Genomic DNA, 24,074 nt, shown 5'->3' on the forward strand with positions numbered 1-24,074 from the left:
ATACCCTGAATCCAGTGCTCGGACAGAATGTCGTTCGAGGTGAGAAGGGTACATTTAAATCTTAGTTTTGGAAACTAACTATGAACAGGACGTGCCGCAGCATTACTATCTTTTAGACATACTAGTTATTTGCATAATTTGATCCAGCTAAATTGAACAGAAATGATTGACGGTTCGGTTTCACGCTAAGAGACTAATACCTGAGGCATGGTTAAATTACCCTTGAATTCAAAACGTTGGTGCAAAGTTTCAACCAACATTTTATCTTGATAAAAGTATGAAATACATTACGATAAATGTGCACGGTAAGACTTAATCACGAACTTCATTGGTTGGGAGACTGAGGGGAAATTTACCGCAGAAAGAATTTCATTATCACATCTTAAGCGCCAATACAGAGTTTGAAGTTATTCGGGATTCATTGAATCGAAATAGGAATTAACAGTAGTATTTACTGCAACCAGACGCATCATCATGATAATTTCAGAAATGTTAAGAAATAGCTTTAGAATTTGTGCTTTCTATTCGATTACAGAGTGGCATTAAAAGTTTCATTATCATTAAAAGTACGATATACTCATTCTTTACAACATAGTTGTGCACCGGAATTTCAAAATTGTGTTTACAAATTGATGCAGTAGTTAATGGCCGAGCACAGTTTCGAGAAAGATCGCACGATTGATCTACGATTGCTATTCATTTGAACGACCTCCAGCTTACGCTGTGTGCCTTGTCAAAATTAAAAGCTCCACATAGACCCCAACCTTTTTTCCTCAACGCTCACAAATAATCTGGCAAAATCATTGACAAGTAAAAGGTGTGGGATAGGGATGTTTCGTCTATGTTAAGCGGTCGATTATTTTTCAAACGAGACTGCACATTCACGCATTGAGAGCGGGAGTATTCACACCCAGAAAAAAAAATCTTGATAGGAATTCTGGTATTACCTGTGTTCGCCGCTAGATATTTTTCAGTTTGTCTCAATCTCCTCTTCAATCATCAGTGCTCAGTGGTACGATCAGTTTAAAATATTGAAAACAAGAGCTGCCGTGCTCTTTATTTGTTTTGTAAAAATGTGTATAGCAGCAAATTACATGAATGACTGACTTTAGTTCTTTTTTACGCCGATGCACTCCAGAGAAAAACAAAGGATCAGTCTGCCTCGGTTAACCGCAAGACTTCTTAAGCGTATGAGTGTCTTTTTTTAGTATGTTTTTATCTTTAGCTGGGTTACGGAAGGAGGGTTGGGGGGAGATTGGGGTGAAGAGAAGCATGAACAGAGGAGTTGATGCCCTGCAAAGATTCCGAGCTAAAAGGTTTCACTAGAGTGCCTGGGACACTTTTTTCTCATGTCTATCGGCGTTCTATAATGCAATGTCCAGACCAAAACATTGCATGACATTTTCTCGTGACAATAAATTCAAAAGACAATCATACTTCGAGTATGAATGAAGAGTTAAAGTTGAGAGGAAGAAAACAAGCCACACTTGAAAACAAGTCACGTGTTTAATTGCCCTCAAGCTATTAGCCAAAAACGACAACATTTGAAGCCCCACTGGTGCATTTTCTCTTCTACGTCGATTGAGATGTTTGAATTCTTCAGCTCAAACTGTGGAATTGACATCAATAGCAGCCGAAGGCGAAGCTTTTTATTTAACGAAGAAAAATTTATCGAATTTCTTCAATGCAAGCTAAACTGAAATCCTCATAACAAAAAGAAAAAAAAATGCAAACCCGAGCAAACGTATAAAGTCTCGAATGTTGGATTCTTAAGGTGAAGAAGGCGTCAGAGAAGTCCACATGTCATTGTACTGATCGACGTACAGTCAATATCGTTCTGTGGATTCCTTTTTGAGAGTTGTTTCAATGTTACGCGACGATTCTCGAGAGCAGCAAAAATGCTTTAAGATTCTTCCATTCACTTCCATTTGGTTTTGGTCAGTGAGCCTGCAAGTGATAAACAGACATGTTAACTTCAAAGTGAATTGGTGCAGAGTTCCGAAATACATCTCAATGGCCACAAAATTTTATTCATTGAAGGACGTTTGAATATCAGCTTAGTTCTCTAAAAAACATAAGTTAACAAAAACCCGTCCATAACCCTTTAAACCCTAGGAGTGACCAGCATTAAATTTCTCCCTACAATATCAACCCTGAATCGCACGTTAAGGTCATGAGAATGAAGGAAATGATCACCACCAAAAGAAGCTTTTGATTGTTAGACAAACTCTCTTTGTCAGCACCTAAGGAAATGTATAAATAAAAGTATGGAGAATATACATACTGATGTTAGAATGTAAAAGGTTAACTCATCCTTTCTCTTCTTATTGCGTCTTAAGAAATGAACAAGCAGTGTAAACCAAAATTATTGAATGAAACAGTGTGAATAAGTACTTCAGTGGCTTTGAAAATCAACTGTCTTGTTTAATTATGATTTGTACCATCATTATTAACTTAAGTGAATAATAACAGACTAAAAGCGAACGTCTATAGATCCATTACTGTTATACCTTTACGTTCTGATTCTTTTCTCCTCGGTAGCTCCACGCGGATGAATTTTAATCTACCCGACGACAAACCAACGGCTATTAGATCTTCACGTGCGCAGACCCCCAAACTGAACGGTCTCTCCTTTATGTCAAGCACGCAGAGCAAGTCACCGGTTCTTACTTGAAACAATCGAAGGAAGTTGTCGCTAGTGCAGCAAAGCAAAGACTCGTCGTCACAAGCAAATTTGCAGTCGACGATGTCAACGCGGTTTTTCAGCAAATTGTGCCTCGTTTCACCGCATCTGGCATCGAGGATATGTAATCCACGACCTGCATCGAGGGAACCCCAAGTCACAACAAACTCTTCTTTGGGCGAAATAATAAGCCGGGGCCAAAACGGTTCTTCAAAATACTTTCTACTCTTTCTTTCCCACGAATTTTTCTGGGAGTCGTTCTTTCTCAACCAAATTTTCAACTCTGTTGTGTCAAACAAGTCATCGTCTATTTCCTCACAAGTGCAGACAAGAAAGTCACCCCGAACATTGAAGTAAACAAATTCAATATTTTCTTCGCAAAAAACTTTTGTTTTCCCAGAATAAATAAACTCCCCACTGGTGACGTTGAAGATGTCTACTTTGAGCAATTGAAAGGTGGTTGAGCCTCTCAGATATGATTTAACTGGATTAGATGACCCTTTTAATGACATTAAAAAAAATGTTGTCTCCTCTGGTGGATAATAAACTACCACATCCGGTATATCTGCTCCTTCAAATGAATGGTCTTGACTTTGACAGGCTATCAGTTCCTGTGATATAAGAGTAAGCTTTTCATAACCACTCAGTTTGGAAAGAGGTCGTATGCATCTCGTTAATTCGAAATTCCACAGCTCTGGTACTCCATTCCCCATACATAGTAAAACACCTTCCTTCATAGGGACAAAAAATAGAGACGGAAAAGCAAAAGACCTCTTCGGCATCAAAATTTCTCGATTCGACAATCTTAAAACGGTCACTTCACAAGACCTCTCATCCGAACAAATGGTGTACAGAGTATCTCCCTCAGGTGAAAGCATCACCTCATTGACTGCTGGGCTTTTAAAGGAACAATCTGGATGACTGACGTCCACCAAGGCGACGTAGTTGAAAGATGGGCTACCCGCCAGTATTGAATTGTCTGATAGCCTTGTGTAAAATCCTGCTTTTAAATCTGGAAAAATACGGCTTACACTCTGCACCAGACAAGTCCCCGCATTTTCCTCGTAAAAATCAGTTAAATCTAAAGTACTTGAATCACTTGGCCATAACAGAAATTTGCCTCGCTGAAATGAGAGCGATGAGACACCTGTCGAGGAAGAGAGTTGATCTTCACTTCTGAGGGAGAACAGTTGGTAATCATGTTCGCCATTCCAAACCCAAGTGTATGAAATATGAGATCCAATTTCTGCGAGCACAAAACCTAGAGAACCAAAAGCGAATATGTAATTACCATCGAAGGCAAGGTGCATTAGTCCACATGGAACATATTTGAACTTCCATCCTTGCAATGTGTCGCAATGACGAATGTACACGCGTCCAGTAATATCTGCAGCTGTGAGGACTGACCCATCTGGGGAAATAGCGAGACATGCAACGTTTTCATCCAAAAGCATGCAGCATAATTCGGCGCCATCGTCCATGTTCCACAGAGAGACTTTTTTGGGATCATTACTACTGTCAGTTAAAAATTTTCTCCTGTTTCTAGAAAACGCACAATTTGAAAAAACACAATCACTTTTCGGAAAAAGCTCATAGGACTCTCCACCTAGGGTGTACACATTTCGCAAGCATCCTGGTAAGACATATTTTCCACTAGCATCAAAAACTGCTGATCGATAAAAAGCCAAACCAGATTGCACCCAACGATATGCTCCTTCATCGTGCGAGGAACTACCCCAACGAGATAAGGCCGTGAATTCTTTCGCAAATAAGGATGGTCTCTTCCATTCTTCATTCCCTGTGTGAAGAGACCACAGGTGAATTGTTCCATCTTGGCATTCACACACCATATAATCCATTTCGGGTGAAACATCAAAGCATGCCACAGTACCTGAACAATAAAATCGACCTTGCACTACTTCTTGTTCTTCTTCTTTGTCTAAGTATTTCATGTACAAGGCATGAGGAAGCTTGTTTTCAAGGATTGCTGCTGCTCTAAGAGATAGCTCGGGGGAGCCCTCGTTGACCAAAATTTGAAACAAAGCTTGTGGGTGGTCCTTCAACAGATAGGAATGTTTTCGAAGGGCTTTTGACAGAGAGCTTAACAAAGAATAAGTTCCCTCTTGCAGTGAGGCGAGGTCGACGTTCCTTTGAACACGTTGGAGATCATCTGAAGGAACCACGCTGTTCACACAAAGTCTGCAAAAAACGAGTTCTAAATCTATGACATAGGATTTTACCAGGTGATCTACGTTGTAGCTTTTTGAATGATCACCCAGTCCATCCAGCTCGGTCATATGGTGGACACCATGTTGCAATGCGTACTGTTCAGCGTCGTTGAAATGGGAATCAAGAAGCTTCTTGTCTTTAATTTTGTCAAGCTCAGCAGTGCAAAGGTCGAAGAGGATCTGATGCCCTTCCTTCTCGTCCACGATGAATTTATGTTGACCATACGACGACGTATTTGTTAACCAATCTTTTACGGACTTGTGGATGAAGTGAACTCGATCGTGGCAGATTGGCAAAAGAGAAGAGATACAGGCGATTATTTCATTTACCTTTCGTCTGGCAGTGGAACAGTTCCCAGTAGGTTGTAGTATTCTGGAGGCCAAGGCCAATGGTAGAGGCTCTCTGGAAGCGGCTAGGGCGCATAGGAAATGTAACACTTGTTCTTCTTTAATCTTTAACTCTTTGCAAAGTTCCTTTTCTAACCGTTTAAAATGATCAAGATAAACGGATGAAATACCCGAAGGCAATCTGCTCTCCACCTCCTCGACGGTAATTGGCGAGGCATTCTCTTCGAGTGCAGCACTAAGAAAATATGCAAATAGGAAAATACCCTCAGTCCTTTGAACCAGTTTGTCCAAGAGCACATTCTTATGTTCTTGCTCAAGTTGCTTTCCCAGACGTAGTTGAAAGAAACGCTTGATGTCGCTTAAGTTCTCTTCCTGTTTTTGGTTCAGGTGTATGGGTTGCAGGTGCTTCAGGCTCTCCGTAATGTTTATTTCTGGTCGGGCTGTCACGAGAAATCGAATCCATTTTGGGAGCTTAAAAAAATGCTTGCCAACGACATCGAGAAGCTCGTTGCGTCCTTGATATTCACTTTCGTCCAAGCCATCTATTACCATTAAGATGTTTCTTCCTGGATCTTTAACAGCATTAAGAGGTTCCTTCAAAAGCAGAGCAAAGAGCTCTTCGACACCCATGCTGTTGAGTGGTACCCCCAGATTCCTTGATAGTTTTTCCACGAGAGCTTCCTTGTACTCGGGTAAGGTGTGCGTCAAATGACAGGCCAAGGATTGAAGCATCAGCTGCGGATTTCGATAGCGCACGTTGTTGTGCTGACAGAAGTGGCTCCCTGACAGTCGACCAGCTTTTTGCATTCTCTTACACGCAACAGCGGAGATAACTGACTTTCCCATGCCAGCATTGCCACTGATGACCATTACTCGATTTTCGGAGCTTTTGTCGTCTAACCATTCATCCATCTGTCGGAAGATCCACTCACGGGTTCCTTCCTGGAATCTTTGCGCATGATATTCAATATCCCCTCGGAAGTCGACCTTCGCTAGGTTTTTAAGGGCCTCAACTTCCCAATGATCTTCTCTCTTCTTCTTTTCGTACTCAGCTACCTGTTTAAATTCTTCGATTCCTACTTGCATTTCTTCAACAGCCTCAAGAGTTTTTGCCTGGCAGTGGGACAATTTCTCCAATTTAGACTTGGTATCCTCAAGTGTTTTCTGGTCTTCTTTTTGGTTTTGACGTAGATCTGCAACGTCTTCGTGCATCTGTATCTGGAAATTCCGTATATCCCTCAGCTGTGACCACGTATCTTCTTCACTCTCAGACCACTCACGTAACAAGTCAATATAGTCTTCCTCTCCACTATGTTCGGCTTCTAATCTATCTATTTCTACCTGGTCAAACCCAAGATCAACAAGGACTGCGCGAATTTCCTGCCACAGGGACAAAAACACTGACATTTCAACGCCAGTGGTGGACACGTGGCCATACAACTCATTGCGGAAAAACTTCACTCGAGCAAGGTTAGCCTCGAAAGAGGTGTCACTAATAGGTGGCATCGCGTGCCATCCTAAGGAGGGAGGGGTGAGGCCACACATGTTGGTCAAAAGGAGAAACAGGAGAGTGATATCAAATTCTTTAGAATCAGGTGGATCCCCACTAGGTGGGAAAAGTTGGTACCACTGGGCTAAACGCAGAACCTTTTTCTTGAAAAGAGTGTGCAGTGTTGTGTAGTGAGAACTGAGACCAGCAGCTAGTTTGGTAGGGGGGTGAAAGGTATCGAAGCATTTCCTCAAAACCGCTGTACCGCCATCAATAAGAAGTCTGCTGAGCTTGGCTCCATTCGTCTTCTCTACAGAACTGGCAAGTGATGAAGGTGTGGCAGCTGCCATACCTGGTGCTTTAGGGCATGGATTCTCTAGGGAAGCTTAATTGTCAGAACAAGACCCTGCCTTCAAAATTTCTACTGTATTTTTCTTACAAAACGGTCAGTGCAAGAGTGCCTTGATTGGATGTTTGTGGCCGAATGTTGTTCTAAAATGTAAAAAGTAATAAAAAGATTCTTCATAAATTCGTAAATAACATGTTTAAAGACCATAATACTGTCGCTCAAAAGCAAAGCCAAGAAGGATAATCATCATGTCAGCTATTAGAAGAAGGTCTCAAGTCATAAAATATGACAATTGGGGAAACTCACACGATTGTCTATCACAGGTAATTTTTCGCCTTTTTTATGAAACCAAAGCACTACGGATTGGTATCAAACTCATTTCCTTTCGACAAAGCTGGGTTCTCTCGCATAAAAAAGACACCAGGTTTAGTACGTGCCTACTCTGCCATTGTAAATGATTTTACATCTGCGAATTCGAATCAGCAATCTCAAACGTTCAATGTCGCAACATTCATCGAGTTATCTGATATATTTTGTAGCCACTCTTGTAATCAATTATCTATCCCTTCTCACTGATGTACCTTTTCTTGTTATCTAATCAGCTGATATATTTTATTCACCTACCATTACCTTTTCGATTATGATCGATTGTGCTTCTTCCTAGTTTTCTCGTAACTTTGAAAATTCAATAATGTAGTCAATTATATTTACACAAGCCGCTTCGACTTAAATTTAGGCTTAAGTGAGAAATCTGTGCCGGTCAAGTTCAACCGAACCTTTTCTGTTTAGGAAACACGCAATGGTGGCTTTCATTGCGGTTTTTTTACAAACGAATATTACCTTTTGGCATGCAGCAGTGAGTTTTGTTAAACTAGGTGACTATATGCTACTAAGATTACCAGAGAACTTAAGACTCGGTCAACATAAAAACCTCCTGTAGAATGTACAACACCACATGATGATGATTTTCATGACAAGAATGATATTGAACAGAGTGACCTCTCAAGGTAACTGTTGATTTTATTTAATATTTTCCTCAAACAGAAAAATAATTCTTGATCATGTAACCTGGTCATTCAGGTGAGACTGGTGTAAGCCTTCCTAAATATGTGAATATGTTTACCTGTTCGTGCAATGGGGGAAATGTAAGCCGGATTTTCATGGGAATAATAGGTCGCATTCTCAACCTAAAAATCTTATCTTCCATCTTATTCATTCAGATTAGTTTTATTCGAGAGTAGAGTGACTGGTAAATGTACTAAATGACAATGGATGAGAACCGCATAATTTTGCGAGTCATGCGAAAAACAAGAACTTTTCCTTTTGTACGTCTTTGATGCTGTAGACAATACATCTTTCGCTAATTTCATTTGTGTAAGCTTTTGTCAAGGATTAACCGCAGACAACAAAGAAGTAATTATTTTCTCTCTCTCTTTATTCAAAACCAATAAACCGCATCGCAGCTTTTATCTAGAAAGTACGAACTGAAGGCAAAAAGTGGATGATATGCAACTTGCGTGCTTAACATTATCTGGATATAAGTTCCTCGCACATTTAAGACTACTTAATTGAAAAAAAAAACTTTTGCTTAGCGCATAAAATAAATACTTTAAAATAGACACAGACGATGAATTCTTTGAATTTTTGTCAAGCGATTGAACCTTGGTGCGCAGTGAACTAACCGCGAGATCTAGCAAATTAGCTTTGTAAGTTTGCGACACGGATTGTGTTGAAAGCAATTTATTTTCCTCATAGACTTTTTAAATGAGGTCTATAGTAGAAGTAAACTCGAAGAAAGAGATAACTAACTCAACCAGAACGGATTTGAAACACTAAATAACGCAGGGACTTAAATTGGCCAAGATACATACACAATAACTCAAGCTTTCCCATCTCATCACAGAAATCTATTTGTAGTGTTTCCCCTTTCCATCAGCGTTGAGTGTAATAAATTGCAATCCTAATATGATATCCTGAACCTATTCCTCAGATCTGGAGCAATTCACCCAGTAAATTTGAGTGCAAAACAAATCCGCTCCTACGTAACAGTTCTCTGATGCGGAAGTCACCCAAGGAAAACTCAGAAAGCTCCCTCACGAGTGAAAACAACAAAGTAGTGACGATTCTAAAGTAAATTTCGTTTCGTAGTTTCTAACTTTCACCACCAACCTGCACTTGCTGCTGTTTATTGCGGACGCTTGCAGAATCTTCCTTCAAGTCGTCTGTTCGCTTGTTCATCGCTCGATGCACACCCTTTGTTGACGCAGGAACTTTCATCCAGTCTCTTCGCCATATTCCTCCTACTGCCGAAAGTCGGCCAGGGAGGAGGGGGTTGGGGGGGGTTAAGGGGCTTTTCCTTTTCCGTCTAAATTACCTTATGGTTCTTGTGTGATTAAAAGACTTAACTTTGAAAAATATATCTGATCTATTAGATGTCCTTCGGTGAAATGTCACAAAAATCGATTACCAACAAATAAGGAGATCATTACTTTTCAAGTGAACCTAAGATACGATGTTTTGTAACATTGCCTCAAACAGAGGGAGTAATTGATAGTCAAAGTAAAGCTGTCCCGGTCTCTTTTCATTTTGGTTTTCTGCTGATTTTATTGCCGAGAATTGCTTCTCACCCTTCCCTCTCCAACTACCCTTCAGGCCCAGTCCTTCGCGTTAAGATTGGAACGCCTAGCGAAAGTTGTGTTTCTGTCGCCTGTTGGTAACAGAATTGCAGGACCTGAAATCACCCAACCATTCATTTTTACGGTACAAAAAAGCATTCGATAAACCTCTGGTGCTAAAGGAATAGAATCCTCTTCTTTTTCAACTTTCGATGTGTTCCTTGGTTGAATGATTTCGTCTCCTACTTCAGATTAGTGAAGATGGTTTACGATTAGATGGCCGGAAAACAGACGAACTTCGACCTATGTGAAAGTTGACCCTAGCAACAGATAAATTTAAGTAGTTTATAGGAAACATAAAAATATAATGGGGAAGTTTCATGAAGGAGAAGTTTCATGAAGGTGGTCTTCTGTACAAAGCACTAGGTATTGAAAACTAAAAACAGAGATTTGTGTCGCTTGTGTGAAAAAGTTGCCTGAGGAAACAATTGTCATCGCAAAGATATTATTCAGACTCCAAGAAATTAATTTGGTAATGCATAAAATTCTGAAAGAACTGCTCCAAGTCGGAGATCAGATCAACTAGCCTAGTATGGTAGTCACTTTAACCAGTAAATGGTGTAATTAAGTGTGTCTGTTTTAGTTGATATTGAGGTACTTTTATTTAGTTTTACTGTTAGTATTAATGCTAAGTTCCTCTTTTACTACATTTTACAGTTTTGCATTCAGGGTATTTAGTCAAGTTAGGGGCTCAGCCTATATTGAAATACAGAACACCAAAGTTACATGTGCTATGTATTACAAGACTATGTAATGGAACTTGTATTTGAAAATCTCCAGAAGTTTCAAAGGCCAAAGCTGAAGGGTAAACAATTCCCACCGGTGACTTTGCCCTTCAAAAAATTTGGATCCCTTGAATAAAACATTATTGTCTTCTTTATGGCTTTGGGTTTCAAATTGAAATAAAAAATTGAAAATCAATGTCAAGGTTTGTGACAGTCAGGTTGATGTGTTCAAAATGATACAAAGTTGCCAATTTGCTCTTTGATTCTTTGTTCATTACTGCCTTCGCAGGAATGCAATATTTATAGAAACATGTTCATTGATTGTTAGTACTGGACACTGTGAAAGGAATGTCAAGTGAGGACTTTCATGTTCGATATTCCCTTTTGTTCATCATTTCAGTTTAGAATAAAAATGACAAATCAGTTTTGCTTGGATTCAGTGTTATATATGGGCCGAGAGAATCACAGAGACAGCAAGAGTTTGGTGAAAGGCTAATAGTATAATTTTATAAGTCATTATACAATAATGTACATTTAACAGTACAGCTAGTATGTAGAATGCTTAGTAAAAGTTCTTTTGAATAATAAGCAGTTTAGAAGATGTTTATCTTAGATATTGTGTTAGTTTGGTTTTTAGTGTATTTTTTTTAATGTGATCATTTGTTGACTTTGAGTTTTATTTAGTACCAGACACAAAAATTTCAACATGATTCAAGGTAATGAAATTAAAACCAGATTGAAGAACTTTTAATAGGAAATTAATGATAGAGTCTGCAATATGTCCACCAAATATACTGGATTTATTATTATATCAATGAATTATGTATAATGCACTGTATGATGTTTTGATGTTTTGTTTATTCTTTCTTTTTAAACCTTTAACTCCCAGAAGTGATTAACATGTAACTTCTCCCTATAGTATCCATACATTATTAAGCAAACAGGTAATGAGAATACTCAAACTTAGACGGGTAGAAGTTATTATCTTGATCTATCACCAAATTCTTGTGACTAATTTACAAGGGAATGAGTTGAAGCTAGAAGGGAGAATTAACAATTAGATCTTGGGAGTTAAAGGGTTAATGTATCAGAAATAACCTTCAAGTTTTGTTTTAGAGGGAAGCTGACTTGTGAGTTCAAGTTTGCATCATTTTCATGCTGGCAAAGGTGACAACACATGCAGCTGATTACAACTAGTTGTTGTGAGGGAAGATAATTGATATAAGGAATTAAACGATTTGATGTGGTAGCTATAATATTTTTTCATGCAAGATATAATTTGGAGCTTTCTTAACTTTCTTTTATGGGAAGCTGGGCAATTAATCAAGAGGACATTAGCTTTTTGTCCAGATTTCCTGAAAGTTTGCTGGCAACCATTTATAACCCAGAGCCAGTTTGTTCAAAGCTGAGTTTAGATTACCCAGGATTAATGTGAAATCTAATTCAGTTTAATTAATTTTGTCTAGAATATGATTATTGGATGCTCTATAAGGAATGGAGAAAATTATCCTAAAGAGGCTTTTGAATGTAGAAATAAAGAAACTTTGATTAAAATTTAACCTTGGGTTAGCACTAATTGACCTTCAAACATCTCAGACCTGGGTGGAGACTCCCTGAGGTAAATTTAGAAAGAGCAGCTTTCCCAAGTTTGAACAATTTTTGCCATCATGGCTGGTAGAAAGAAAGATATCTTAGCAACTACATCCTGTTAATTTGCTGGAAAAAGTGACCAAATTAGAAGCCTGTGTTTAGTAGTTAATCATGGATCAAGCTCCAACATTTTTATTACTTTATATAGAGGTTCAATGCTATTAATGCTCTGTTGTTTCCTCTCATGAAAATAGTTGCCTCTCTCTTAAGTTGTTTGAAAGTGTTATTTTTTATTTACTTTTTTTTTCCAAAACCTCACTCACAAAGATGATCTTTGTTAAATTTCAAAATCTTTCAATCCAAAAACTCTCTAGCATTCAATTACTTTGTAAACTAATCACTGAAAATAGCTGTATGAGACTTATCATTTCTGTTGTTCAGGATTCAAAAGAGAAGGAGCTATCTTCATTTGTTGTCCAAGCTCTTCAGCCAGCAGTTTGCTTGAGATGTTTTCAAGAATTTTTTGTATTCTGATGACTCAGCAGTTACAATGACAGTTGATAAAGAAAATTGGTCACCATAAAAAATTTTAAAGCTGACATTTCAAGCATAAAGCCTTTGTCAGAGTGAATGGTGAAGGGCTAATGCTGTAAATGTCAGTTTCAATACTCTCTATGGTGGCAAATTATGTTATCAACTTAGTTGATGATACTAAATTATGCTGCTATACTCTCCCACTGGCGCAGCACCACAGTTTCTTAAAAAACTTTCCCCCTTAGTTACAAATGCAGTTGCTTAGTCTCTTGAAGAAAAAGTATTAGGTTTCCTGAAAGCACTTATATCAATCCTTAATTTTTGTGAGGAAACATGCAATTACTAGCTTGTTTAAATTATAAAGGGCACAATTTTTTTAATTGTTTTGAAATTTCAGGAAGCCAGTTCAGTTTTCAGTTAGCCTTAATGAACTGTAAAACCTGCCAATCAGCTGAAAGCTAAAGCAATGAAACCAGTCTTGCTAAATAATATTTGGATATGTTGCTTTTAAAGACAGACAGATACAAAATAATTATTTTACTTTTGATAAGCATCATGAGAAACAATCAATTTTATGGACTTTTGCCCAGGGTAATCACCAAACTTAGTGAAAAATGCCCCCTTTCTCGGCCAATCAGCATTTAATAAATTTCCCCTTTAAGTTTTAAAAAAGTGAAATCAAGAGCTATTGTAATTTCACAAAGAACTGTAATATTCCCTTGCAACAGGCAGTATGAAAGTGAAGTATGTTCTTCAAAAAAACAACGCACTGACCCAGCCAGGTCTTTACCCCAGGCCTCTCAAGTCAAACTTTGGCACGCTCTCAATTTGGCCACTGTGCCTTCTACAATACTCCTATTTAAAATGATAAAAGTGTTGCACTATTTTGTAACGAAAAGAGCACATTTAAACATACATGTATGTGTCTTTGCCATGATGATTTCCAGTTAACTCTTCTTTAGCAGACTGTCATCTAGATTTCTACCATTAGAAAAGAGTTCTGTATCAAAAAGAAAAAACTAAGTGGCATGTTCACCATACTTTGAAGCCCACTTAAACTGATATCACAATGCAGTGCCTTGAAGTGTTTTCAAAGAAAACAAACAAACAAAAAATGGAAGGTAATAATCATTGTACATGTTGCATTATGGTAATTTCTTTAGAGCACATTGTCCGTTCTTTAGCCAGTCCCCCAAGATCCGCCGACCAGAATGGACAACGTTGGTGTTGTTGCTTTCTTACTGCTGAAGTTTCATCCTGAAACAAAAATATTAAGTAAGTCAAATTATGTCAAAATTGGGTTAAAAGATAGCCAATGGTAAGGTCCTTATTCGATGATCAATCAATCAATCATCTTTAGCTTGCTTGGGATGAACATCTCTCCTCTGACAAGGAACACGTTATGGTAGGGACAAAAGCCTTCCAACTGTCCCCTTTTCAAATTTCAAATGTTATCATTCAACTATTTTAAGTTAATCATTAATTAGCCGCTATATAGTATCAATAGCTAGTAAGAATAACCCATGCTTGGAGAGCCATTTTCAGGGCAACAAAAACATCGTGGAGTTTAATAATACTGGTCAACAAATAAGCACTACAATAATCATGCTGCAAAACAAAGATACCTTATTACTTTTGCCCCTATTGAGTCTTACTGCATGAGAACATTCTGGGTGACGGGTGCAAAAATATAGTTAACCCTTTAACTCCCAAGATCTCATAAGCAGTTCTCTGTACTCTCTCCCATACAGTTCTTGTGATGTTAGTTTGGAGAATTTGTTTTTGGATCAACTAATAATCCCCTAATTAATATTCTTCTTTATTCTCATCACTCGTCTTCTTGATAATGTATTAACATTCTAAGAAGATATTCTCTCTTAGTCACTCATGGGAGTTAGAGGATTAATCACACCTATTAGTACCTTGCTAGAAACCACTCATTATTTATTGCCAAACAGATGGAAGGGGAAGAGGGGGGAAAAGGGGGAAAAGGGGGAAAAGGGGAAAGGGAGAAAAGGGGAAAAGGGGAAAAGGGGGAAAGAGGGAAAAGGGGGAAAGGGGGAAAAGGGGAAAAGGGGCAAAAGGGGGAAAGGGAGAAAGGAGGAAAAGGGGCAAAAGGGAGAAAGGGGGAAAAAGGGGGGGGAAAGGGGAAAGGGGGAAAAGGGGGAAGGGAGAAAATGGGAAAAGGGGTAAGGGGGGATTCAGTGGACAGAGTATAAAGGGAGAACTATAGGAATTTGACTGCCATTGAGGGGGGATCACTAGAACACTACAGAGCCTTAGCGGGGGATCAGTTAAATGTTCTTGTAACACAGCCAAATCCCTCTCATCTCCCCAACCTAGACAATTAAAAATTACCAGTTCTCAGTTGGGAGATGATTCTCGGTCTCACAAAAACACAGACCCTTAAAACGCAAACCCCCGCAAAACTTGAAATCATGCAAATAAGTTGGAATAAGCGGTCAGCGGTATCTAGTCACAACACCAATGATTTTATAGGTCTAACTAAACATTGAAAATTGTTTACGCCACTAACCTTTTCACTTTCCTTTCATTGTTTTTCATCTTTGGAAGATGCACTTGAAAGAGCCGGAAGGAATTCCTCTCAAAAACAGCGGCAAACAGAGGTTTGTTAAGACAATTTGTTAGCATTAATGGCATTCGCTCCATGTCTATCAGGCCTATGAGGTTGCCAGAGTTTCCGTGAAACAATCGCGCAACTTGGTCATGGCAACAGCATACAAAGTGCACTCCATCATTGAGAAGTTCACAATACATTTCAGCATAGATAATGATTTTATGTTCACATGGTATATCGTGCATTGTAATTCCTGTAGCTGCATTCAAGATTTGTAATCCACTACCTCTTTCACGTGAACACCATGTAACAACAAAGTCTCCATTGTTTGAAATTAAAGCGCGAGGACGTGTATATCCCGTCTCATCATGAAGAATGTTTCTCTTCCACAAATGCTCCTTTTTATTCCAAACTGCTATTGTAATGACACTGCCTAAAGGAAAGACTACAGGACGGCAAACTTTCTCGCTACAGGCTACGAATTGAAACTTGCTATTGCAAGCAACTGAAGTAATGTTACCCTCCACCATAGTTGAAAAAACAATCTCACTATTTGCAATGCTTAAAACGTCCACTTTGGAGCAGTTATTCTTACAAGGTCTTTGACAACCTACTAGTTCATCAGACACAGGAAACAACCTTTCCAATGAATCGATTTGTGAGAAAGATCGAACACATCGTGATAATTCAAAATCCCACAACTCAAGTATGTTGCCGACTGCTTTCTTCATCAGAAGCACTCCTTCTTTCACAGGTAGCAGGTCCAACGCAGTCTGAAATTTTCGAACAGTTTTCTTGCTCTCAAAATAGACATACACCATGGAAAGCATATCACCTATGAGTTTTCTTTCCCAAGAACTATGGAAGGTTTCTCTAATGTAACAACAACTTCCATCCACAGAAAGTGTCACATTCATGTCACCACAATACTGTTTTCCTTCACTTCTGTCATGGCTGGGGCAATCTTCAAATTGATCATGATGGATCATAAAAATTTCTTTATGAAAGGGGCTACAAACGACAACAGTTTGTTTGTTAACCACTGAGAGAAATCCTGACCTGAAGAAGGGAATTGCCTCCGATAGCATTGTGTTAATGTGGTCTTTAGATTCCGAAATCAGGAATTTACTCTCATCGAAGGATTTACACTCCCATGGCCACCACGAGACATCTTCGATTTCTTGAAAACAGGATGCACTTTCTAGGCACTCATCTTCGCAGAAGGAAGGGACTTTACGTCTGTGGCAAAGTAGTTCAAACACGGCATTATCGCCCAAAAATCCACAAATAATCTCCTGGTTATCAGGGGAAAAATGCATCAGCGAACAAATGCTGGGACTAGCAATGTCACAAATAAAATGAATGTTCATGTTACTTAACTTATACAAGCTAATATGTTTTGATTTATCAGATATTGCCACCAATGTCCCGTCAGGAGAAAATGCAAATGATGTCATATTCTTTGTGCACTCAAAACGAGTAATCTCTCTTCCATCTGACATACTCCACAAAACAACATCTCTTGGATTTGCAGGGCAATCTGTCAATATTTTAGACCTATCTCCGCAAAATGCACATATGTTGAAGAAGCAATTACTTTCAGGAAAGAGTTGCTGTACATCTCCGTTCAAGGTGAACACATCTCTTAAACTTCCAGGTATGACATAATCACCGTCAGGGTGAAATGCAACAGAACGGTAAAATGACATTGATGAATCCCACGTCCAGCCAAAGAAATCAAGAGTCAACTCCCTCACATTGCGAACGGCACAGTTCGTGGCAATCCTTGGAATGCCAAATGACTTTTCTATGAATGCGGAATGCAACCAGAGTCGATCACCACTTTGCAGCGACCAGAGCTGAATGCTTTTGTCAACGCACTCACAAACCATGTAATCCATTTCTGGAGACACATCAAAACATGCTACCAAACTATTACAGTCAAATCGCGCTTGAATTCCCGTTTGTCCGTAACTATCCTCTTTGTTCACGATTTCGATGTAGGGTATCTCTGGATATCTTTCTTTGAGGACATGATTGGCCTTTGAGGAAAATAGCGGGCCTCCTTCGTTAAGTATTGCTTGAAAAAACTGCTGTGGATGGCAACGAAGCCTAGCTTTGTATTTTCTCATTACAGTAATGGCGGAGGTCACAGCAAATTTTACAGCAGAAGGCAAAACTTCAAAAGATTCTAGTTTTTTAATACTCAAGATATCCTGAAATCCTGAATCACTATCAATGCAAAGCTTTGCATACACAAGTTCTAGATCTGTCACGTAATTTTCGACAAGTTCTTCAAGTTTGTGGGGAATTTCTTTGTCTCCCATCACATCCAGTAGGTGCTGTACACCATACCGCAGGGCATATATCTTGGTGTCACTGAAATCTCCACCATGAATCCCTTTGCGCTTCAAATCGTTGAACTCAGTTTCACAAAGCCTTGAAAGGATCTGACTACCCTCATCTCTACCCACTGTAAACTCGTGACGTCCATCAATGGTTGTGTCTATAAGCCAGTCTTTGACAGACTTGTGAAATATGTGAATACGTCCGTCAATAACTGGTAGAAGGGTAGAAATGCAGGAAATAACCTTGTTCACCTTCCGATGTGAGGAAATTGCACGAAACTGAAACATCTTGGGGATAAATCCAAGTGGCAAAGGTTCTTTTGCAGCCATAACAACAGATAGAAAACCTAAAAAATTTTCTTCGTCGATTTCCAATTCTTTACAAAACTCTTTCTCCAAGCGTTTAAAATAGGACAGGTAAACAGAAGAGATACCTAATGGCAAGCTGCCATCTAAATGGTTGGGTGTTGGTAGAGGAACGTTTTTCTGAATAAAGTCTACTAAAAAGTACGCATACAATATGACACCATCGGACTTCTCAACCAGAGCATTTAAAACAGCTTCTTTATCACTGTTTGGAATTACTTGGTCTAGCTGCTTCTCCAAGAACAGTCGAATGTCCCTTTTGTTGTCATCGTCACTTGTTTCCAGGTACAGAGGTTGTAAGTCGCTAAGGCTATTAGAAATGTTAACTTCTGGTCTCGTGGTCACAAGAAAGCGAATCCATCGAGGAAGCTTGACGAAGTGGTTAACTATCACATCCAACAATTCATTGCGCCCCTTGTGCTCACTTTCATCCAAGGCGTCCAACACCAAGAGAAGGTTTCTACCGGGATCAGTGATTTTGCCGAGCGGCTCCTTGAAAAGTAATGCAAAAAGTTCCTCTACTCCCATGCTGTTGATTTCCATGCCCAAATTTCTTGACAGCTGCTCAAAAAGAGCCTCTTTGTATTCTGGTAATGCGCGACATAGGTGACTGGCCAAAGATTGAAGCATCAACTGAGGATTTCGATAGCGCACGTTGTTGTGTTGACAGAAGTGGCTCCCCGACAGTCTTCCAGCTTCTTGCATTCTCTTGCAAGTGACTGCTGAGATAACCGACTTTCCCATCCCTGCATTTCCACTAATGACCATCACACGATTTGGGGAACTTCTGTCATCAAGCCAACCCTCGATTTTTTTAAAGATCCACTCGCGAGTTCCTTCCTGGAATCTTGACACATGAAACTCAATGTCCCCTTCAAACTCGGACTTTGCAAGGACGTTCAGAATCTCTTCTGTTCTGGTAGCCTGCCCTCTTTGGTTTAAGTCTTCAATACTTTTTTTCACTTCTAATACCTCTTCTTGCATTTTGGTTTGAGTGTGACATACTCCATGCAGCTCTGACTTCATTTGCTGTAGCATCTCAGCATCCTGTGTTTGGTTTTGGTGTACCATATCGATAGTTTGGTTTATTTCTTTTAGTTGTGACTTAAGATCCTTCTCACTATCAGCCCACTCAAACAACATTTGAAGATAATCTTCCTCTCCACAGTATTCAGCCTTTAGTCTATCTACGTCTGCTTTATGTAGCCCAAGAGCAACAAGAACGTCACTTATTTCCCTCCAAAGATGGGAGAATGTTGATGAGTCGATGCCAGTGGTGGACACGTGACCATATAACTCATTTCGAAAGAACTTTATGCGAGCAAGGTTAGCCTCTAAGGTAGTGTCACTCAAGGGTGGTTTTTTGTGCCACCCTGAGGGGGGAGGGGAAAGCCCACAAATCTCAGTCAGCAGAAGAAAAAGGAGAGTTATGTCAAAATTGTTTGAATCTGGTGTGCTACCACTGGGTGGAAACAGTTTGTCCCACTGAGGCTTATGTAAAACCCTTCTCTTCAGTAGACTACACAGTTTTGGACGGTTGGCTGTGAGATCCATAGCCAGGTTTGCGGGAGAATGATGGCTGTCAAAAACCATTTTTAAAACTGTGGTTCCACCATCGATGAGAAGTCTGCTGAGCTTGGCTCCATTTGTCTTCTCTATAGAGCTGACCAGGGGTGAGGGTGCAGAAGCTGCCATTTTAACTCAAAATTGAAAGGCACAGTCCTCCAATTCTAACTGAAAATCAAAGAAAAGAACATGATACATTCTCATGTATGTATGTTATGCAAGGAAAACATCTGGATTTAGAAGGCAGACAGGCAAGGTGTATCGTGGAGAACTTAAAAATACAGAAGCTAAAATTCGTTAAAAGCCCTTTAAATCATTCCCAATTCCACTCATGTCAAAGCTCTCTACTAAAAGGGATCATAAGGTTTATAGGGTAAATATGTCTTAACATGAAAATCGTCCGTGATATCCAATGGACATGGGGCTCAAAAATGTATTAGATATGCATTTAGTGTGAAAGTTCATTACATTCTACCTTTAGTTAACAAAACATCATATTCTTTTTAGAGCCACCAAACCTTCTTTAAGGGTTCAGCCTCACAAAGCAGAATCCTCTTTGTCTGAGTTGAAAGATCCCAATGGAGGTTCTCTAAGAAATGAAAAAGCAGCTTTAAGGATTTTTCGTTTTTCAATGTGGTTGAGTGGGAATGAGAAATTTTAACACTTTGCTACTATAAAGTTAGTATTTAAGTTTCAGAAAACTTTTTTGCTGATGGACACCATGTTTCTGCAAACAAATGATTATTTCCTGTAAGAGCTAAATCTAAGCTAAATCCTTCAAAATTTTGAAAAATAAGTCCAATATGATTGGTACCCTAATAATGTACATGGAAAAATTACTCAGTTTTGATTGGTTATAACAAATGCAGTTTTCAGGTAATTCAGTGCAGAAGAGAGTTAATTCAGTCCAGAAGAGGGTTAATTCAGTGCAAAGAAAGAAACAAATCAGACATTCTGATTGGTCAATAATCAAAGAAACTCGTAGATAGCCAATCAAATGCGAGCCTTGGATGTCGCAACAAAATTTGAAAATTTGCGAGCAAAACAATAGCCGGCGTTTTAAGTAGGTTTTCTTTCGCCATCGCAGCTGAAAAACAGCTTAAACAACGAAAACATTGTAAAAAGCACTGCTTTTTGGTTGTCCGTTTGGAAAAAGTGGTGTTTAGAGAAGGGAATTGCCGAGGAAATCGAAAATTACGAGCCGACCCAGCTTAACACTTTGCTCGAGCGATCCAACGCCGAAATTTAAAACAAATATGGTTAAACCTCGGAAACGACGATTCTATTTGATCGAAAGTGATTCGGACACAGACTGAACAATTCCTTGAACTGTTTAGCCGGACTTTGAACTTTTTTGCACCTTAAAGATGTGAAGATATCATTGCGTATTATTGTTTTGATCGTATGAAGTTGTTTTGACCGAACGCACGGTTTGAATAAATTATTTTCGCACTTGATGCGCGCGCTTTGCTTATGTTTAATTATGATAGACCATCTCGTATTTTTCCATGTATATTATTAAGCCGTAATCACATGATTTTTCTCGTGCAATTTGGAATAAACAAGCACTTGTTTATTTTTTTAAAGACCACAAATTGCACTCGCCCTACGGGCTCGTGCAACTTTGTTAGTCTTTAAAAAAATTTACTCGTGCTTATTTATTCCAAATTGCACTCGAAATCATGTGATTACCTATACAAATAGAGCGACCAATAGAATCTGAAGCAATTGAACATGTTACCTACAGTCACGGCACAAAAACCCTCGTTCACCGTTAATTTTCCGAAATGGTGAAAGACTGAAAAATTCAACATTACGCCAACGTTTTCTGATATCTGAAAACGAATGGTAAATTCACTGTTCACCCTCAGTAAAACTCAAGAAAAACACGAAGTTCATCGCACGTTATCCTGCATCAGGAAAATGCCAATGAATAGCCTGTTTTCTTGAAAGTTTTTCTATAGTTTTCTCGTGCGCGCGAACACTGCATTTTCCAATCGTTTTCACACAGAATTATTAACGGCAAAGGCCACAAAAACGTGAACTGTTCGTCTGTTGTTTTCCTGCTCCGTGGAAACGGAAGTGCATAGCTTGCATTGTTTACCTAAATGTTTTTCTGTAGTTTTCGTGAGCACACGAGCGCTGCATTTTCCAAGCTTTTTCACACAGAACTATTAATAGTGAACGAAAATAAAACATGTTTGTCTATTATTTTCTTACTCCATGGAAACGCTGATAAATAGTTTGTTTTCCGGAACGCCACGATAACAAATGTTCATCGATCGTGATCATTATCTCCTGCTCGATCCTGCTCCATGAAAACGCTAGTGGATAGCTTGTCTAATATTCAGAATATTCACCAAGATTGGATCATTTGAGCCGTTTGGGTCATTTGAGGTAATTAAGCTTATTGGGTCATTTATGTGGATTGGGTCATTTGAAGCAGTCGCGGGTCACTTGAACGAATTGGGTCGTTTTAGCTGATGGCCACATGCTAGGTCGTGCTGTTTCAGTTGGTTTGTGTCATTTGAACTGATAGGGTCATTTGAAACAGTTGGATCACTAGAACCGATTGGGTCATTTGAGACCACTATTGTTGTCTGCATGCATATAGTGGATGAAGTGTGGCTGAGTGGTTAGGGGACTCAGGGCTTGTAATGTTGTGGTCCTGAGTTCAAGCCCTCAACCCTGCTACTCACTGGATTTGTTCTTGGTTTTCCCCTGCTTGACTACTTTGTTGCACCTTGTGTATATACAACCAGTCCACCTCTTGCCAGGTGGGGTTTCTATAACACTCTGTTTATTTACAATGTTTCAGTCCAATTTGTTCATTTTGGCCCTGAAAAGCGCTATCAGGGAAGTGGTCTATTGCGTATATACAAACATGTTTAGAACTTTGATAGCTTCTGTCTTTGGCACTTTGATATATCCAGAGAGAGCTGCATGTATTATTTCTGCAAGGATTTTCCGATACATGTGTGGTGTTGTGTACCTGTTGGCAGCAATCTTTATGGACTTAATTGGTGTTGATTTCAGTTTGGCATTTCCAACAAAATAGCAGGCCTTGGCCCTTCCTCTTGATGTTGTTCTTCTTTTTCGAAAAATGATCATTCCAACAACATGTTATGTAATCCAGAGAAGTGAAACAACTCTATGTATAAGTCATTTATAGTTTTACTTGTGCTTGACCTTAAGAGTACATGCTGGATTGGGAAACTTAGAAAGACGTCACCTGAATAGCTTCATCAAGTATTCTGTCATTTCAGAGCTCAACATCACATTCTGCAGCTGGTTTCAACTGATTCCAATTTTCTTTCACTACCTAAGTTCGATAACTTGTAATTATTGGCAGTGTTCTCCTACTTCAGAAAAATGATTTATATGAAGACAACTTTTCAGGGTTTTCAACATTTCTATGAAGTAGTGGACATATTTCTGAAAGTACTGGATGAGACACATTTTTAAGATAGAAAACTCAAAAATGCTGTTCCCAACCTTTTTAGAACTCAAGAATCAGTTTCCCAGGCAAGGCTGAAGTTTACTCAAATTCTCTTTTTGAGCAGGAACAATAACAAATAATCATCCCAATTTTTTTTAAACAAAAAAGGAAACCAATCAAATATTATAAATTCTGCTTGATAAGCAAAGAAAGATAAGTAGTGTGGTAGATTTAAAGAATTTAATTGTTTATTCTGTGATCCTCTGGTCAGTAGGTTCCTGAGATGCTTAGTGAAAAAAAAATTACAGTGTTAAGAAATTAAAACAAAACCTCAAATATTGACATCAGAGTACTTGACATGGAATGAAAAATGACCAGACTAAACATCCAGCCTCAAGGCTCAAATGAAAACCCTGACTATTTTGTCATGGTAACCAGATTTATCCATATGGTGGTTTTACTTAACATAGCTGAGGTCAAAGTCAACTTTTGTTTTAGAGGAAAACACTCTTAGCGACTAATTAAAACAAGAAATACCTTTATGTCTAAATTTGAAGTCATGGTTAGATTTTCTGAGTTGCACACGGTCTGCAATCACTGCTCTTTGAATGCATTTTAAAATCATCTTTTATTCAAATAAGTCCTAAATATTTACATAATAATGTTAACAATGTTAACAATATAGGGTTTCTTGTGGATAAGAATATTTTTTCTTGTGTTGATAATAATCTCTCACTTGAAATAAAATTTGTATCACCTTTTGGCCACAAAAGATCTTCTGTATACATGTGTGCTTACTATTAACAAGGACAGATGAAAATGGTTATTGATGAAGATGGTTGTTGTACAAAGTAGATATGATTGTTTGGAGCAACTTAAATAAAGGTCAATGTACATGTCAATGTATACATCAGTTTACATGTCAATGCACATGTAATACACAATGCATAACCAGTCCCTATTTTGCAAACTTCATGGAGCTTTCTCTTTTTACTTTCTGTTTTTAATGTCTGCCATACAATTCTTATGCTGTTGGTTTGGAGAATTTGATACTGAATCAAATAATTATCCCAAAGTGAAAATTGTCAATCTGGATATCAGTAGTACAATTTTCTTTAATTACATTTCTTGAATTTTATGAATAAAATAGTGGCAA

General features: G+C 38.7%; 2 protein-coding genes across 2 annotated transcripts; both read right to left on the bottom strand.

Annotated features, from left to right (window-relative positions):
• Positions 1-1,489: 1,489 nt before the first annotated feature.
• On the bottom strand, positions 1,490-9,362 carry LOC149053163 (uncharacterized). The gene is made up of 3 exons (XM_089188737.1): positions 9,267-9,362; positions 2,511-7,240; positions 1,490-1,947 (listed from the first exon to the last, which is right to left on the bottom strand). Exons 2-3 carry the CDS (start codon positions 7,096-7,098, stop codon positions 1,919-1,921), a joined length of 4,617 nt encoding a protein of 1,538 aa, XP_089044863.1. The 5' UTR covers positions 7,099-7,240; positions 9,267-9,362; the 3' UTR covers positions 1,490-1,918.
• A 2,910-nt stretch (positions 9,363-12,272) lies between these two features.
• LOC149053164 (uncharacterized) lies at positions 12,273-19,642 on the bottom strand. The gene is made up of 2 exons (XM_089188748.1): positions 15,158-19,642; positions 12,273-13,878 (listed from the first exon to the last, which is right to left on the bottom strand). Exons 1-2 carry the CDS (start codon positions 19,606-19,608, stop codon positions 13,860-13,862), a joined length of 4,470 nt encoding a protein of 1,489 aa, XP_089044874.1. The 5' UTR covers positions 19,609-19,642; the 3' UTR covers positions 12,273-13,859.
• Between the last annotated feature and the right edge of the window lie 4,432 nt (positions 19,643-24,074).

Source organism: Pocillopora damicornis, chromosome 1 (assembly GCF_964200805.1).
Source record: "Pocillopora damicornis chromosome 1, jaPocDami1.2, whole genome shotgun sequence".
In the NCBI taxonomy this organism is placed as follows: Eukaryota; Metazoa; Cnidaria; class Anthozoa; order Scleractinia; family Pocilloporidae; genus Pocillopora; species Pocillopora damicornis.